General features: G+C 40.7%; 1 protein-coding gene across 1 annotated transcript; it reads right to left on the bottom strand.

Moving 5' to 3' along the window:
- Positions 1-5,058: 5,058 nt before the first annotated feature.
- On the bottom strand, positions 5,059-17,019 carry LOC104033782 (embryonic protein UVS.2-like). The gene is made up of 11 exons (XM_009486546.2): positions 16,951-17,019; positions 16,758-16,782; positions 15,695-15,832; positions 14,152-14,269; positions 13,427-13,605; positions 9,507-9,588; positions 8,474-8,601; positions 7,747-7,862; positions 7,086-7,311; positions 5,858-5,976; positions 5,059-5,289 (listed from the first exon to the last, which is right to left on the bottom strand). The coding sequence occupies exons 1-11, from the start codon at positions 17,017-17,019 to the stop codon at positions 5,059-5,061; spliced, it is 1,431 nt and encodes a 476-aa protein (XP_009484821.2).
- Positions 17,020-19,153: the final 2,134 nt, after the last annotated feature.

The following is a 19,153-nucleotide window of genomic DNA, read 5'->3' as shown; positions in this document are numbered from 1 at the left end:
CGGTCAGCGTCTGGCGGCGGCGCCGGGGTAGCTGCCGCCGTACCCCCTGCGGCGGGTCGGGGAGGAGGGGGGTCCGGCAGCGCCTCTCCCCTGCCCCCCTCCTCGCCGTGAGGGCACACAGGGCGGCCGGCCCGACGCCGCGGGGTGGGCGCCGCCTCAGCCTCCCCGCCCCTCAGGGGCCCCCTTGCCCCGGCCTGGCTCGCTGCCGGTGTTCGCTGTTCCCACGCAGCGAAAGGCGGTGCCGCGTTTGAGGTGGGAGAGGGAGGAGCGGCAGGCTGGGTGCTGGTTTCCCGTTATGTCGTTCAGCGATTGCTTTCAGCGGCTCCAGCATGGCATGGCGGCCTCATCCGCCAGTGCGTGCCGTGCTCCCAGTACAGCAGATAGAGTTAGTAGGGTCTTGCATTAGCTGTCACTGGGTGTTAATAAGACAAAAAATGTATTCTCTAATGCCGACAGGGTTGCGCTCAAGTTATTCCGTTTTTTTGTCTTAAACCTGTGGTGAGATCCTAGTTCGGAAGAGCATGAAATCAGCTGAACTGCAACACTCCAGTTATCCCCAGCCAATACTTCTGCCACGGTTGGTTTGCATGCCTTCAGAAGTGAATGTCCTACAGTGTTCGTGAAAAAAAGGTTACCAAGTGTAGTTCTAGGTACCATTGGTTCCCATGAGTCATCTTGCTAATTGTGAGGGTTTGCAATTACATTTTGCATTCTTTCCAGTTTAATAGGTAAGTCCACACTGTAAACACCTACATACTTAAATCAGAAAACTGATCTATTCAAGGAAGAAGATACCTGAACAAAGCTAAGTTTAAAGGAAAAAAAATTGGGGTTTCCCCTCTCAAGCTTTCAGGTTTTTTTAATGGTAAAGAACATTAGAAATACAACTGTATAAACCTTAGAAGCTTAACTTTGCACCTGTCCACCAATTGTATCAGAGACCATGTGAAAATTCCAGGTACTGTAGGCATAAAACAGGGAATCGAGACAAATACAAAACAGAACTGACTCAAATAAAAGACTTTGATGTTGCCTTTGCTATTGAGCTGGTCAATGGGAAAAGAGGAAGAGGAAATTTCAATCTGAATGTTATAGTGCAACCTACCGATGGACAGGTGTAATTTGGAGTGCCGCTCTCTAACACAAAAATACGAGCGGTGACCCAAAGAACCTTCCTATCCGGAGAGCAGCATCAACGGAGGTGCACAGGAGGGAGCAAGACTGTTAGAGAAATTGAACTTACCTGTTTAGAAACGTGTCGGCTGAATTTGCTGGATGGAACTGAGAGTGGTGACCAGGGCAGGAGAAGACCTCACCCTCCCGCATCTGGAGAGGAGGATGGAGGCACGTCCACGTTCCCCTGCTGGTGCCCACCAGAGGGGGCCCGGCGCCCACACTTCTTCCAGCTCCTGCACCACAAGGCCATTTGGCAAGCTGAGCAGCAGCAGCTTTGCTTTTATTCCTTCTCCTTCTTGCAGATGTTTCCCATCATAAAGGGAACTCCCATTATTAAAATCCTACGTGATGACTTAGCCCATAAGGTTTTCAATTTCTGGTTGAAGTGTAGGCAAGATTAAATGGTCTTTGGTTCATATGTCTTCTTGCCGAACTTGGTTGTTGTACAGTAAGTTGTACATTCTCTGTCCTACATAGTTATAGCTGCAAATGCTGTGTTCTTCTCTAACTTGCTGTGAAACTGTGCCCCAGTGTATTAGACTTGGCCTTGATAATCTTGGGGCTTGGTTACTATAATGGAATGCATCTAGAAGTAAAACTTTTGGTCTGAAAAAGTTCAAATTAATTCAAAATGTAGCCCTCTGCCTACTAAATCTCCCAGGCTGTAATGTTTCTCCTTGCAGTTCAGTGTGATAAAAAGGGCAGATCATCACCACGGTGAAACTGAAAACTGAGTTTCAGTACTCTCTTGCTGTTTCAGTAGGCTCATTTTCTTCTTCTAGATAAGGAACCAACTGTACTACCAGCATGCCAAAAGCTGCCCTTATTTTCTGTCAGGCATTGGGGTTCTAGTCATGCAAGCAAGCGCCATCTCAGCCACAGTTATTTACTGTGTTTTAAATTAAACACAAAAAAAGACCTATGAGTAGCACATTTTTTGTGAGTTTCTGTAGTGCTTTATTCCAGGCTGTTTTTCTCCTACATCAGTAATTGACAGATCTCTGTTTTGGTTCTTACAGATTATAAAAGCATACCACTCAAAGGCCCTGATGATTTGCCTCCCAGACAGGAACCTAAGCAGTCCCAAAGCAGGTAAAATTGCAATACATGGACACAAACACTCTTGTCTCTTCTACATGCACAGGCTTGTGGAAGTGGGTCTCTCTTAGCACAGATCTGGTTTTGTACACAATTAAGGTAATACCTTTTTGTGTCATGAGATATGTATGTACATGGGAATACATATATACATATTCATCACTGCTAGATGCCTCTGTTTTTTAAAGTTAAATCCTTACATGTTGGATTTCAAAGGTGTGTTGAGTGATGCTGAACTTTTATTGGAACCTCTCAAAATCCTCCTACGGTGGTATTTGAATCCTAAACTTTTGGCTATACTGCTCATTTTGTCTACTGGCTGGTCACTCTTAATTCATATATCTCAGAATATGAAAGTTAACAGCAAGCTTCTAAATCATTTTTTTATATGGGCAATGCCTGTTGTGGGAGGATTATTGTCTGTTAGATGCAAGGCCCCTTACACTGTACGGTTCAGTACACCTAAGCTCTTAGCAGGGTTTGTGAATTCTACAGCTTCTCCATTTAAGATTTGCAACTAACTGTGGGTGAAAATGAGCAGCAGTCATTATAAGAAGGATGCCATTCATCAGGATGTTTTCGTATCTTGCATTTTCCTGTTTGGTGGGCCACAGGTTTATAGATGAGTAATGTATAACTAAAGTGGAGACTGCTGGCAGGAAACCAGAGATTTTAGCAAAAATTAGAGGAAAGCTGAAGGTTTTGGTATCTGCAGAGGGTCAGGAGGTGGTTTGGAGCATGTGTGGAAGCTCCACCTAACATGCATATCCCTTAAGGAAAGGGGTTAACAAGGAACCCTAACAGAACTCATGAAAAGTGGAACCTTTAGATCTCAGACTGAAAAGCCTTTCCTATGAAAGAGAGAACTTATTAATCACATTATATTTCAGCCTGTCTGTACATTCAGGAATGCATTTCTGTATCATTACTGTTGAATTCATGTTTTCAAATCAAATGAGATTAGAGTCTTTAGCCAGGCTATGTCCCCTTAGGGCCTATGACTTGCCTGCAGGAGGGGCTTGCTTACAAATAAAGCACCCTGATCAAGTCACATTGCCACGTCTCAGACTCCTAGTTAAAACCATATTTCTAGGGACAAGTTGCAAGACTAATATTCCTATATGCGGTACATTGCTGTTTCAACATGCTGTTCATGCTCCTTTACCAAATGTGGGCCAACATTTAAAACATTGGACCTACGTAGAGCCCCACATCAGGCCATGGGAAGGGAATCTAAAATAATACTCAAGTTACAAAGCTGGTCAGCACAGTATATTTAAAATAGGGGCCCATTCAATTTTGTATACAATAACAGTTGTCACGGGGTTATTACTTTTGCACCTCCATGAAAGTCCTCAGACTCAAGGAGAAGAATTAGCTTTTGTACAGTCTGAAGTTGAGGTTAAAAATAGAAAGAGAGTTTAATTTTCTCTCATGCTGCTGAAATTGTTACATCCTCCAAAAAGGTGCCAATCTAAATAGTGAGCCAAATTAAATGAAGGAATATATTTATAGCTAGAAGACAGGAGCTTTTAAGAACTACAAATATTTGCATGCACTCTCCCACCATGACGCAAGCAAGCTCTAGACCCTGATGTCCACAATTTATCAATTATCATTCTTCTGAGGGTGAAAATTAACTAGTGCTTAAAAATGAAAACATTACAGATCCTTAAAAAAACCCCAAAACCGAAAGTCAGCATAATTCAAAGTTTTCTTGGCTGCCTTCCTAGCACCAGGAAAGCAAATTGACATTTTCTACGTGCTTCTCTTCACAAAGGCATAATTGCAGCAAGAACTTTTATTATTTATTACATTTTGGAATCTTCCAGTTTGGCACTGGCATTTAGTTCTGAACATACCAAGTCAAGGCAAAGTGTTAGCTGTCCACAGTGATTTCTTTCTCTTCTTCAGACCTCTCTTTAGAGGTAGAAGATTTCTCTCTACAGACAAGGTACTTCACACCTAATATGTCCTCCAAAGTTACTGGCTCCATTTACATTCAGTGGACTTTGCATTAGGTTTTCAGGTCTCATTATTTTGGTAATACCCCATGGACAATTTCAATACCCGAGTCAGGCCACAGCAAACTGGCAACAATAGGTGCTTCACTCCATTCCCTCTCCCTCACTGCTTGTTCCTGCCACTCTTAATCGCTTCTTTAGTTAAATCTGTTCCCTGACCTGGTTCATCTCACAGAGGAGTGGTGCAATTCTTTGAGTTGAGATGCTGTACAAACATCCTGGTTTGCACCTTTAGTGTAAAGTGGTGATTTCCAGGCTAAGCTAAGGTGCCTATATGAACTGTATAAGTAAGCTTAACTTCAAAGCATAAACAAACACGTGTCTGAAGGTTTTTCTGTATGCATACTAGAGTGCACGTTAGGGCTGGGTAATAACATTTGTCAGAATACAGGTTGAAGTCGCTACATAGCCATATTCTGAAATTTTTATGGGCAGTTTCTAACACTAGAAGTTCTTGAAAATCTGCTTACGTAGTTTCCATTCTGCTATTGCATTTCGCCATACAACACCAGCAATGGGAATACTATAACAAAAAGCTTACAGTCTCAGAAGCATCCCACAGGTAGGAACATTTTTGTCCGTAATTCACCATGCAGATTATACCACTGTAGACCTAAGACCAAGAGGATCAAGCTTCAAGCTTGTTAAAGGTATCAAGGAGTTGTATTTTTTGCTGAAATTGGTAGCATCTTGGCTTTTACCTGTGGCTAGCTGGTGTCTTACTTTCATTCTGTGTTTTCCAACTCCCATCTGTATAGTACTACCTACCAAATGTATAACTCATCACGAATCCGGGCAACTCCCAAACTATATCACTGTGAAATTCAACCAGCACAAAGTTCCCAGTGGAAGTAAAGTCTGCAACCTTCTCTGTCCCACAATAAGGGCCAACTGCAGGTGATGTAGGTCGGCTTCCATCATGTATGAACAAGTAGTCATAGATGCATCTGTCACTATCTTCCAGCTCAAAGGATAACATTTTGAGAGATATCTGGAGAAAATACAACCAAAGCACTTTGCTTCCAGGTTATATCCTTTTCTCTTACCCTTTGTATGTACCAAGCACTAATAGTCTAAATTCTTTATGTGCAGGCACTGTTTTTGATTCATCTGCACCACGTCCTGATCCCGTATTGTAATGCAAATTAGTAACAAATTATTTGCTTAGTTCATCAGCCTTTGGATTGGAAGGAGAAGCAAGGGACAAAAGTGATCTTGTACATTTTAAATTCTTTTCTCTGGAGAAATATAAAAACAGCACTTGTGCAATGTTTCAGTTTTCTAGTGGGAGCTCTTACCTAGGGATTATTCTGAACAAAGCCTACTGGTACAAGCTAAATTCATAAGAGTTCACATGCATGTGTAAAGGTTTTCCCTTGCTGAACACCTCAGATACCAAGATCCAGCATAAGTTCTTAAACTGGATTTTTGTGTTCAGATTTTTACTCTTGAGAATGCCTGCTCAAAAAGTAACATTACAGCTGTTATTCTCCAAGGCAAACAAAGATCCCATTAGTGAACACTGATGAAACCCACAAATGAATTAATCTGTGCCTTACCTTGTATCCTACTGGAGAAGTGATGACCCAGAAGCATGCTTGGTTTTTGGGGTATTTATTGGGGTAGTTTGGAGAGGTGATGACTCCATCTGAGTCTGTGAAAGTATCTCCACAATTCACTGAGGAGTAAAGGAGAAAAACAGAGAAAGGCATATTAACAAGAGTGTTTTGGCAGTAGAAGTGAGCTTGCTTATTGTATTCTTCCTTCAAGCCAAGAAAAAATGTGCTACCAGGAAAATCTACTGCTGAAATATTTTATCTCTTTGCTTAGTATTTGTCTCAGCAGCTGTACTGAAGGAACTAAAAACATGGCTGCTAAATAACCTTTGGAGGACAGGAAACAGCTGCACCTAAAGCTATATCTGTCTTTACAATTGAGTGTTACCATATTAGCGTAGCATTCTAATGGTACTAACTTACTGCACTTTCAGAAAACAATTAGCTCCAGTATTCAAGATTGCATTATCAAGCTAGATCTAATGCTATCTAGAAATGACTCCATCAAGACTGATGCAAAACCAGTAAAAGTGACACGTTTCTAAGACTTCTTCAATTTATACTTTTTAAAAAAGTTTGCATTTTGAGTTGAAATAAGGCAATAACAACTTATTTGGGCTACTGCCTTCTAACTGAAAATATATTGCAGCACAACAGAATTTTATCCAGCAGTCCATAATGCATTTGTATGTTCATAAAACAGACACTCAAGTGACTACAGCAAGCAATGTGTTTCATGTAACATAACAAAAGCCTTTAATTCAGAAAGTATAAGTAACCCATGGTTAGTACCTCTCCTGTTGCATAAAATGCCATAAAATCTTGAATAACATATCACTCGGATATTGCCTTTACATCTCATTGGTTGAGATTTCTTGTCGAGTTCTGGAGTCTTTGTGATCTTTGGCTGCACTGCTCCTATTAGTTACAGTGATTGCATTGTTTTTATTTAAAGAAATTGTTCTAAAGATGTGAAGAAGCCTAGCAGAGGCTCTCAGAAGAATGAGAGTGGGTTCTGAGGATTACGAACATGAGACCCATGCAACATCCCATTTCTGTTTCCTGCTAACCTTCAGCCCCATCATTGCCTAGCCTTCTGCATTAGCAATTGCTGTGGAAGTGTAAAGAATAACACAGAAAAAAACTACTCTGGAGTACACGTTCAAAATTTTCAGTTCTTCCATACAAATACTATTAATGCTGTTCAAGCTCTGTAAAGGAGTGTTCATACCCCTGTTGTAGGAGGCTCTGAATCCTGTGGCTGTAATGCTGTCATCACTTGCAAATTCTACCAGCATTGTAGATCCCGACGACACTAAGGAGGGCAGTGGCCCCTTCCCACAGTATTTGTCGAGCAAGATAGGAGAATTCTTGCTGTTTCCGTTATAAATTTTTATATAGTCAGAAGAACAGTCTGAGGAGGCTTGGAGATCAAAAGCCTCAAACTGCAGGAAAATCTTGAGAAACAAAAAGAGAGATGTTGGGTTTAATGCTACACATAGGGAAAGATTCAAACCATCTAATTGTTATGAAGTGAACTAGGACTTTGTATTCATTTTACTATCTGTGTATCACTGAAATTTTACTTTCTGTATAAAAAGACCGTAAAATTTCACCTAGCTACCCTGTTACTGAGCCCAGTGATTGATGTTTGACTATTCCTTGTCTTTGAAAAGCCATCCAATCTTAACTGGATAAAAATCAAGTTAAATAATGCATCTGATAGTCTTGAGTCTTATGAAAACTGTTGAGACTGTCTTTTCATTCACTGTGTAACAAAGTAAATGTCTTGGTTCATGGAAATGGCTCCCAGAGGGTAGTCAGAATAACGAAATAATGCTATGTAGCCTTGGTACTGTGGTTCAAACCTTTTTTCTCCTAATAAAAATTACCTTACTTCGACGGATGCGGATCAACCACAGGCAGTTGCTATTGTTCGGGTATGAGGATGGGTAATTGACAGAGGAGAACGAGCCTTTGGATTTAGGCAACACAGAGCTACAGCAATCTGAAGGGAAGAACAAAACTGTGTTGAAGAGAAGGAAAACTGCACAAAAACCTTAGACCTTAAGATACCACAGTGATGAGTTAAGAAATGGATGGGGCAAGGAAGTAGATAACTGTACAAAAAGCCTGGGGGAATCCCCTCAAAGAGATGTTCTGATCAGCCTAAATGACACCCATACTTACAGCCCTGCAGTCATTTTCTAATTGAAAGAAATCACAAACCTGCTGGCACTACTGACGCACATGACTAAGCTATAATCGTGGCTGAGGATAGCTTACATGCTTTGCAACCTTCAGAGCTTTCCTGAAATGAGAATTTGACAGAGGTAGCAACCATGATTTCTCTGATGGGTTTTGCTTATGTCAAAGAGCAGGGACTAGGTGAAGATAACTCAGATGACAGTGAATTATTGAAAGTAAATTGTCCTTTCCAAGAAGGCAGCAGCTTGGCACAGGGACAGGTCTGTTTCCACACGCATACCAGCCTTCTTGTAGGGTGAGGGAGAGATTTATTGAAAGGACTGTGGGCTGAGTTCCTTTGGGGGATGTCTGACGGTGCCTACAGACATCAGCTGTATAAGGAGTCCCGTGCCTTCTATCTACAGCACTTACTGCACTTGTAGAGCTTGTTGATTTTAGCTACATCCAAGTTACTCAGCCCTTCTCTCTGCCCAATGGGTATAGACGGGTCAGGAACTGGTACAATAGTTGGTTTCCCTGGAGTGCTGGAGAAATCATACCTGTAGAAATAGGGAAATCACATTTCTAGATCACTTCTATTAAACAGTGAAGTTCTCTAACTGCACAATCATATTCATGTACCACATGCACAGAAGTTCAATGGAAAAGGGCAAGAAGCTTCTAAGAGACCAGTTAGTCTTCCCTGAAGAGGACCAGCATGGCAGCCATTTTGTGTGTAGCAGCTGAAAGCAAGAAACAAGAAAAAGCTGCACTGTCCTGAGCGAGGATAGCTTTCACAAGTGTCCTGGCAAAATGAACTGAATCCCTCATGGTTCCAGAGGCAGAGGAGCAGGAGTAGTTCTGTCTCAGTTACTAATTGTTTATTTGCTATCTGCAATTTCCTGCTAGACAAGTTTTATTTCATGGTTTTGTTCAGAAGTTGTTAGTCACTAGTGGAAATAAAGGATAAGGTACATGATACAAGCTTGTACACTATAGACTAAAATGCAACCTTAGTCAGTGTTCCCAGATGAATATGAGGCAGCACACAACATCTTAATGATATAAAAAAATTCTGCCTTTCTTCTCTCTGTACCTAAATAATTGTTGTCTATGATCAGCTGTTATCATGTTAATGAAATCATTTAGACTTCAGAATTGTTTTAGGTCAGTGACTCAGTAGAGTTAGACTTTGGACCATAGCCATGTCAAAGACCTCTAGCAAGAGACGGGAATACAGTGAAAGAAAACGTTGTCCTAATTTTTTCTTCTATCCATATCGACTGTTTTCCAGGAACCCTGCTAACAAAGGGAGCATGTTCACTCTTAATTATGTCCATTCACTCAATTGTAAGTGAACAGCAAAAATCATTCCCTGCACAGAGCAATTCCTCCTTCCTAGATCTGAGCAGAAGATCTGAAAGCTGTTTGCTCCTTTGAAAAGACATCTCAGAAAACAACTTACGCGCCATAGTGCATCACTGAAGAGTAGTCATAGGGAAGGCCCAGATTTTTGGAATTCACTTTTCCAAAGTTCCCTTGTTCCCCTGTAAGGTAGGAAAGCAACATTTCAGTCAGAACAATTATTGCTGCTCTAACAGTACACTGCCTGCTGTCATAATCCTAAGAGTAACTTAGGCTACAAATACTTGTTCTCATGAGATCTTGGATCTATCAAAACCAGAGCCTTTTGAAGCCCATGGGAAACCATTTTCACTCAGTCTAGTAGGTGTCAGAATATAAACTGAATCAAATAAGTCAAAGTTTTGATATAATCAATGAATCAGTTTGATTCTTCAAGTAAAGGTATTCATTTGTCCATCTTCATTAGGGTGTCTCCAAATATATTTCAGTGCATTATCTTGAACGTTATAAGCATCCAACCTATGTCCCCAAAGCTGCATCTGTACCTTGAGAGGGAAATGTGGCTGACCACCTAGATCAAAAATTCAGAGGTATGTGTGGGTGTGACCACCAACCTGTCTTGCTGAGTCCTTCCACCAAAAGGTTATAAGACCACAAAAGAAAGGGATGCAGTTTGCCTGTTACTTGCACCAAAGGACATGTTATCAGCCATGTTCTGGCTTTGTCTCTGGTCAAACCCATCAGCAGTGACTACAGTGAAGTGATATCACTCGCATGAAGCAAGGGCACTCAGTAAGATCAGCTAGAAACATTCTCTCTGAATATAGCTGCTGATATAGCCCTTCTCATCGCAGCTGCTGAGCATCTCATCACTTTTCATCTCTTTAGCCTTAAAAAGCCCATATGAAGTAAGAAAGTGTTACACTGATATAGGACTGGGGCCCAGAGACAGTGACTGGAATTCATGTCACCTAGCTTTATTTCTCTAAGTTAGGCACTGAAGCTATTCATCAAGGCTTGCAGGATAGAGGGATAGTCAGAGAGGAAAGAGAGAGAGAAAGAGAGACACAGTTGGAAGGAGTTTCATCTGAAGGCACCTATTTCTCTCCATTGACTGGAGAGCATGAACGTGAATTGCACCTGGGTCTGTTGTCCATGGTAAGACAGGCAAGCAAGCAATATCAGAGCAGGGAGCTGAATGCAGTCAGCCTGGCCTTGAGGCTGATGCCCTAACCACTGAGCACTCCTTTCCAGTTCAACATCTGTACCTTCATTATTGTAACTAGAGGTTTGTAAACCACAAACCATCTGGACAAGAGTTCAGCATTGGATGCTTGTCAGAAAAATCTCTAGAGTCTGCACAACTTGGCTGGCAGGCTTGCAATCAGAGCCAATCTCTTCCAGTAACGTCCTTCAGGACTGGTCCCAGTGAGGGCTAGGAAATGCAAAGAGAAGCTTCAAAATCCTGAATTACAGAAAGTTTGGGGATAAACCTGACTTTGGAGCTTTTCATAGCTCAAAAACTCAGTTAAAGCTCAAACTGGTTCTCAACAGCATTGGCTTTCCTGACTGTTAGGTTTTTATCTCAGTTCCTCTTATCTGCTATACTGTCTTCAGAAAGAATTATCTAGGTTTTTATCTCGGTTCCTCTTATCTGCTATACTGTCTTCAGAAAGAATTATCAGCAAGTACACAGCTTCTTTTGAGGTGATGAACAGAGAACACAGTTCAAATGCAGTGAAACATTTAAGCATATGGCTACTGTTTGGCACATAAGTGCTTTGCTGAATTGGTTTGCTAAAAAAGAAAGAGTAACAGCAGCCTGGCTGGACAGAGGCACTGCCAGAAAACTAGCATCTGCCTCATCACATGCCAGAGAGATTTGGCTGTCTAGACCTGCACACAAGTGGGGACTTAACCCATCTTTTCCATTAAAAAAAAAAAAGACAAACAAACACCACCACCCCCAAAAAAAATCTATCTCTGCCAGAATCTAAGTGTAATGACTCAGAAGAGCTGAAAAGGAAGCTTTGGCTGAAGACTCTGAATAGAGTTTTTTTTTCCTCAAAACAGTTTGGGAAAAACAAGCTGAGTTTCAAGTAGCTAAGTGGACAGCAACCGATCAGGCTGCATTTTGTCAAAACAAAGAAGTAGGATGGCTTCCAAGGTGAATTGCTGGGTAAAAACAAAACCCAGCAAACATCCACAGTACTGCAGTCCTGGCAAAAGAAAAACAGCTTGTGTGGGAGCTGGGAAGCTGCAAAAGGTCTTGAGGCCTAGTTCTGCACCATTGAGGTCAGGGGGAGCTCTGCCATCAGCGCTGTTAACAGCAGCATGTTTTTACAGGAGATGTACACTAACAGTCCTCATGAACGTAGCTGTGTTTCTTCATTTCCTTTTCCCTGCAGATCTTTGCATTTTTTCCCTACAGTGCTTGCGCTGCACACACCCTGCACTCTAACTCCCTTGTCATGGCAATCTTCTCAGCCTCCACTCCTGGTGAATGCTGTTAAAACACTGACAATATCCCCCATCTCCTTTTGCATAGTCTTGTCTTCTTCACCTCTTCCCCCTCTTTTATCCTTTCATGATACTGTGCCTGAATCAGAGCTTGGTTACATCTGTATCCTTTAGGAACCATGACATCTGGACCTATGGACTTCCCCCTGCAAAACTAGTGTAAGATTTTATGTGTGCCTAGTATCCTTGGTATAACTTCATGTTTTCAACTCTGCTTTCCTAGCACATCCTTTGCTAGCATTTCAAACATGGCACACACTTGTTGTACAATGGCAAACAGTTCATAGAAAAATTACACCTTAACACTAGAGCTGAAACCTCAATAAAGAAGAGCACAAATGGAATTTACTTAGGGTATCATGGGAATAGCTGAAAAAAGTTTGGAGAACAGTGTGTTAGGAATTTGCAATAAAAACAATCAAGTTCCATCTGGAGAAAGATAGATATATTTTCAGCTGTGCATGACATTGAAGAGTTGAATATCTCATTTGTTGAAGAGACTAGAATTTGGTATTCAATTGTTCTGCCTCATTTACTATTATTTTCTATAATGAACTAAGTACACTATTATCTTTTTACAATTGCTGAGGGCTGTCCAGCTCTCTCATAGCTGTCAGACAAATCATTCCTTGCATCCTTTCTTCCCCTACTTTCCTTCTATGTACCACTTTCTTGCTTTCCCTGGGACCTCCTACCATTCTCTCTACCCTCCCCTCCCCACAGCCTGGAGCTCTATATATGCTCCCATGTTCCTAGCACACAGATCAAGGGCACATGCCCAAACTATTCATCCTGCATTCCTTTCCCTAAATAACATTCACTTGTTTTCCCCCTACAGATTTACCAGTCCTGATTGCTCCCCATTGCTCCTACTTTTCATAGCATTGTATATTGTTCTCTCCTCAAAGAGGAAATAATTGCAGTCCTTCCCCTCACATCGTGCCAGGTCCCAGAATTGTGCACATGCTGGTGTTTGCTTGTGCTTCCATTGTCTCCGCATTGAGTCCCTTGTTCATCTACATTTTAGGCTATGTGCATTTCACTCACTTCCAGTGCCAAGATGCCTACCTACTGCCTTCCCTATTTCCACGGCTTTCCCTGAGATAGAGTTGCTGCATGATTCCCCTCCATGATCTCTGAATATGATGTTTCTCCCTGCCTCAGCTAAAAGTCCCATAGTCTTGCCTCCTAGCCAAGTCTTTGCTACAACAATCTTGGTATTTTAGATATAAGGTGAATCTGGGCTCAAGATAGCAATTGAAATAAGAATGTAGAGCTACTTTGAGGTTGCATCTGCCTTGGAGGACCACACTAATGTAGGTGTAGCCACAGAAATTCCCCTAGTACAAACACCGAATAAGAAATTCCATCACGCTGAATGCACTGCTGCTGCAATTCAGCCAGCATTAATCATGATTCTTACCTGCATTGCTGTTCACAGAAGAAACATTCTCCTTTATCTGAAAGTATATGTTTTCTCTTAAGATTTAGTGGACATACCTGCCACAATGTGCTCCCACATAATCTTGACAAACCTGTCCCGATCACTCCGTGCCTGTTCATGGATGAAACCCAGTGCGTGGTTCATTTCATGCTGAATTGCTCCTTTATCCATGCAACCATTTTTCACCAGGCCTACTGCTTGACGTCCTCCAATTTTTCCAAAGTAAGACCAGCAGCTAAGAATAGGCAATCAATAACCAAAATGATCACATTCAGCAAATGCAAAGAAATAGATGTATTGATTATGCCACCAAGGGCCTGCACATGTGCAGCCACAGAAGGGGACATGCAAATAGTCACTGGCATGAGATACCTAAGCTTCCAAAAGCTGCCAAACTACATAGAGGGGAGAAATAGAGCCTTTGTGATGAGTATGGCAAATTTTAAAACAGTAAAATGGCTATATCAAACTAAGATGAAGCAGTTTAAGTAGTTCAGCAAGGAACCTGAAACAATTATACTTCTTTAAATTTTTACAATTTAGGAAAATATCTCATTTTGAATTATACCCCATTATCTTTAAGTCCACACACACATTTACTCCTGCAGCCTATTAACTGATGTAACTACCAGTATATCTAAAGAAAAATGAAAAATTGCACCTGCTCTCTGAATCTTGACTCCTAGGATAAAAAAGGGCAATTACTTAAATCCAGATCAAAACAGAAAAGAAGCTGAAAGACCTTTTGAGTGCTTCCACTCCCAAGAGACAGGGAGCTTACCTCTGCCCACGTTCAACATACACATAGTCTGTTTCTGTAGTGTGATTTACAAACTGCACACAGGTCAGCGTGGAGATCTCTTGCAGAGCATCATCAATCCAAGACCTCTCTGTCACTGCTAGAAAGAGAAAGGGGCCAGGAGAAATATTCCTTGGTTAATCAAAAACAAGGTGCACTGATGAGGTGCATTCCTTTAAAAAAACTTCACAGCACTTGTTAGCTTTTTATGTTACAAGTATAATAAAAAAAGGGCACAAAGCCTTCAGAGATCTTCAAGTTGATTGGACTTTTAAGTGGAGATGCAAGAATTATAGCTGGCCCTCATGCATGTTTTACAGGAGACAGCTGATGGAAAGCAAGACTGGCATTGTTTCTTCCATTAGATAGAACAGAAAAAATGAAACCGTTTCAGATACAAATAATTGGATTAAAGTATCCCAAATGAGCCACCTGACCATAGCTAAGCACCAAAACCCTGTTTTGTTTATCAGAGATAACAAATGTCTGCCACACACCCCTTGAGACAGCCAGTGCTCAGAGGCTCTGAAGATCAGTGTGTTTCTATTCAGGTACCAAATAAAGATTGGAGTGTTTATCTACTTCTGAACATTTTGGCCTAATTTGGCTTCGTCTGCTATGAATCATCTACAAGTAATTTGTATCTCAGTTTCCTCATCTTTAAAGTTTGGAGAGAGGGAGGTAGATGGAATAACCCTCACCTAACCACAAGAGTATATGCTGCAGTTCTGGACGCACATGAGCAGAGGAGCAGCCTAGATAATGCAAAGACTAGGCTTTCCTCAGCTCAAATGATAACACAGATTCCCATTCCCCAGGAATGGGAATCAGGCACAGGCTGTATTTCACTTTTCTCTCAAGGTAAGATCTTTTAAGAAGGGTCTGTATGGAAGTCTCAGACCAGGGAATCCTCAGAAGAGATAGAAGACCTGCACAGCCCATATGAAGTCTTCTGGAACAAAATTTTCTAGATTAAGGAATTGGTCCTGCAGCCTTTTGCACAGGAGAGAGCTATTGATTGACTAGAGGGAAATAATAAGGGAAAAAATACCTCCAAGGATTTTTTTTCCTCCATTTTTGCCTCTACAGGATTTCTAGTGCAGGAATATTTCTATGAGAGATTTGAAAGAAAATGATAGTGTTCAAAAAAGCGCTCCTAGTGGTAATTTTGACAAAAATACATTCATAATGTGAACAAATTATATTTCTTCTTTTGTACTTGCTAAATATCAAAGTACATTATAGCTAGCAGGAATGAGCTAATATTTGTAATTAAAATTAATTAGCTGGTATTTATATAACAACTACTGCCCAAGTAACCACATATTTAAGTGTCTGCAATTGAAATGTTTGGAGTCTTAGCCAAACTGCGATAGGGCTAACAGATTAGTAAAAGAGACATGTCAATAAATTCTCATTGGATAAAGATTGCTTTTGGTGCATGCCACAAAACCATAAAATAACAGAGGGTATAGGGACCAGAAGATCAATACTAACTTCACAGCATCCATTTGCATATACTCACAGAAATCAGAGGAGATGTTAATTGGAACCTTGACTAATCCATCTTGTGACTTTGGCCATAAACAACTCTCACAGTTAATTGCACTGCGTTGTCCTCTTCTCAAGAGGATGTCTCCTTCATACACAGCTATTTCACTACCTGGCAGATGAAGAAAATAAAGAACATACAAGGTACTGAGAAGGCAAACAGATGTGCAAAAGGGAGATGAGAGGTATACACTCACCAAGCTTTTGTACCTTTGGAAATTTCTTTCACTGTAGTTCATTTCCCAATTATGTTGAAAAAGGATTAGTAAATTAAGACTGAGTGAATCTAGCATTCACAATATGCTAAGACTGGTTAGGTCTGCCTTGCTTCCTGGTTAGAAAAGATTAATGTTAATATAGATGTCATAGTGCAGCTGTAATCAAAGTCATGACTAAATATATTTTAGCTTAAGAAGCTTTGGGAGCCTTCAGAGTGGAAGGCTAAATATTATAAGTCATTATTCTCTTCATTAAAGCTTATGGAATTAAAGAAAAATCATAACTGACCTCTGTAAAAATGGGATGAATCATATAAAAGAAATTACTCTTTTTATCATACACATGGGATGCATGCAAGCTATTAATTTCCAGGTTAACTGTTAATTTGATATAAGACATTGTGACACACTCCTCAGTTCCGACTCCAAAATACTTGGAATGTATTCTCACAGACAAGAGCTATTTGTTATTATGCCAAAAATGTACAATAGTCTTGGGTACAGCAGACAAGGAAGTGCCTTATATCACATAGGAAAGAAATAAAAGGAAAAGTATTCTTATTTGCTGAGGCTACATATGGAAAAGAACATTCCATGTAGCAATTGCTCAGTTAGTCTTCTTAATTTCTTTATCATGACAGCATAAATAATCACACAGAATGCGACTTTAAAACACATCTGAATTCTGTGAATTGTTTTCCACTGATGCTGGAATATATTTTTAAAGAGAAAAATATACCAAATAATGAGAATGAGGTATAGAGAAGCAGCCCCACCAAAATCTACAGTTATTTATATAATAATTACAATTAAACTCACCAAAGTCATTGTTTCTTGTAGCTATCTGAAAAAAAAAAAAAAAGACATATCTTTTAATACATAGTTATCTCTATGGCAAAAAACTTCTATCATGTAGAATCACAGCAGCAGAAGTTTGTAACTAATTTTAAGATAGTCAGAGCAACACAGCAGCAGCAATGTAAATTCTAAACAGCTGAGAGCAGGGACACACCTGGACAGGTTTACTTAGTGCAAAGCTATAGAGAAATGCTAAATGAGTTGGCAGAAGAAAGTACTTCATCTTCAAGTTTCTGAGATGATCTTCTCTGCTCTGCAGCTCAGTTCTCAAAGCTGCGGTTAGTTTACTTGGGGCAAGTTTTATGGGAAAGCTCCTGCTGTTGTTAACAAGTGTAACAAAACTAGATAACAAGAAGTATTTTCACAAAACAAACAAGCCGCAGGACCTCTCAAGAGAATTTCCAGGCTCTCATTTCTTATTTATCTTCAGAAAACAGAGGAAATGGAGCAATAGGAAAGAAAATCCAGCAACCTTAAAGTGACTCATCTTTAATTCTAAGAAGAACCCATGAGCTGCTGCAGGTCCCCTCACTGCTGACCAAGGGACAGGATATCCAGTAGCAGTCTGTTTACAGCAAAACACAATGTCAAGGAACTCTTTGATCCATCCACACTTGACTACCTGTCCTAGAAACTCCTTACTTTACTGCCAGGAGCCACCCCGCTCCTCAGAGCCCATCTGTCAGCCTGCCCACTCTGTGGTTTTGCTGGCCAGAGCACTGGAAATCTGTTGGAGCCAGAGATTAATCTGATTGTTGGGTGAAATTGTTTTTCCAATACCATATCTTGCAATATAATAATCACTGGCAGTGATTGTATGTCTTTCTGGAGTCTACAAATAAATAAAGTCACCAGCTCCCAGAGTTTTGGCTTCCCACCTTCTGGGAAGCCCTCCTTCCTTTGATGTCCATGAATAGGAACAAGCCTAGAAAGGCAGGCTGAATCCTAGAAAACCCACACTGTAAAAGTAAGCCATACAATGGGAATATTCATGTTGAAGCCACATGAACACTACCGTAGGCAGGCAGGTGTTGCTTTCTCCTCCCAGCTTCAGCCCCTGCACAAATACCTAGGTGCTGTAGAAAATCCTAAAGAATTGCTGCATCAGATCTTTAAGAAACAAGCAAGAAAACCTTTGGAATTGCCTGCAAAGGCAAAATTCAGAGGAATCTTATGTGGTTCACAGCAAATCGAGATGGCAGAGAGTGCCTTTCCAGATAGATGTATGGGCTGGTCCTTTGTTTCTAAGGAGTACTTTGCTAGGAAAATTTTAGCTGATATTACGTAAAGCTTTGCTATTAATATTTTCATTTTACTTTACTAATAGTTTGCTCCTAAACTTTCTAAAATATTCCATGTTTCTGTGACTCCCACAATACACCTATAGTTATATTTTCCATGTAGATTATACTGCAGTAATGAGGTGCAGACATAAAGGACCCCTTTTGCTTTGGCTGAATAAGAGGATGAAGTTCAGAAGTCCTCATTAGTTTGTTACACCGATAACCAGAGGACCTCCTGTACAGTTCTGAGTAACCTCCATGTCTATTTAAGATCAGGTTCAAAAGAGAGACAGAGGGAGTCACAGGAGCACATTGCTGCTGCTACACATCACAAAATTAGAGGGGAGAGAGCAGAAGTTATTAGACAATAAAGGCAAGAGAACAAGACCAGATCACTGAGCAGAGCCTGGAGCTGGGTCACTCCAGGCATGCAGCAAGGAGGGACATAAGGGCCCTCTGAAGTTCTGCCATGCAGATTTGCATATCCATTCCGTGGAAGGCTGCAACACCTTACTGACTCCAGTTGCAGACCACAGACCAGAGTAACCCTTGAGTCAGGAGATTTACCCCATGGTTTAACTCATTTTCCTGACTGCCAGAAAGAATTGGGTATTTTTCAAGGCTAATTAATAGACTAAAGTCTCATATCACCTGATAACACATGATCAGAAGTTGTCTCGTAGATGCAAATTTCCTTTTTGATGCTGCTTGTCTACATTGTCTGCTTTGATATTCTAGCAGAATAATGTTCAGGTCTCAGTCTCATTATCCAAATAATTTGATTACACAGCTGTAACTTGCATTCTTTCTCCTGTATGCCTTTTCTTACACTGTCTTTTCACATTTCTCATTCTTAGCTACACTGTCCTTGATCTGCCAGATATTTTATCACTGCTGCGTTAGTAATTTTAATACGATGTTTACCACATTCTTAGTGATGCTGACTTAGTTGCACCTTCATTGCACAGCAGAGAATGAACACTTCTTTCACCATGTAATACAAGTCCCTCTTGGTATAATATTAAATGACAAAGTTAGAAAAAACAAACACCTGTTGGTGCTTAAGTATGGGTT

The sequence above is a fragment of the Pelecanus crispus genome, chromosome 6, assembly GCF_030463565.1.
Source record: "Pelecanus crispus isolate bPelCri1 chromosome 6, bPelCri1.pri, whole genome shotgun sequence".
Taxonomy (NCBI): domain Eukaryota; kingdom Metazoa; phylum Chordata; class Aves; order Pelecaniformes; family Pelecanidae; genus Pelecanus; species Pelecanus crispus.
This window is presented reverse-complemented; position numbering and strand designations above follow the sequence as displayed.

Excerpts from the sequence above, each read along its gene's own strand:
- LOC104033782 (XM_009486546.2), bottom strand. The coding sequence starts at position 17,019 with ATGAAGTACTTTCTTCTGCCAACTCATTTAGCATTTCTCTATAGCTTT. Across the intron at positions 7,863-8,473 it reads CAACAAGCTCTACAAGTGCA|ATTGCTGTAGCTCTGTGTTG; the intron begins GTAAGTGCTGTA and ends TCTTCCCTTCAG. Across the intron at positions 5,977-7,085 it reads CAGAGCCTCCTACAACAGGG|TGAATTGTGGAGATACTTTC; the intron begins GTATGAACACTC and ends TTTACTCCTCAG.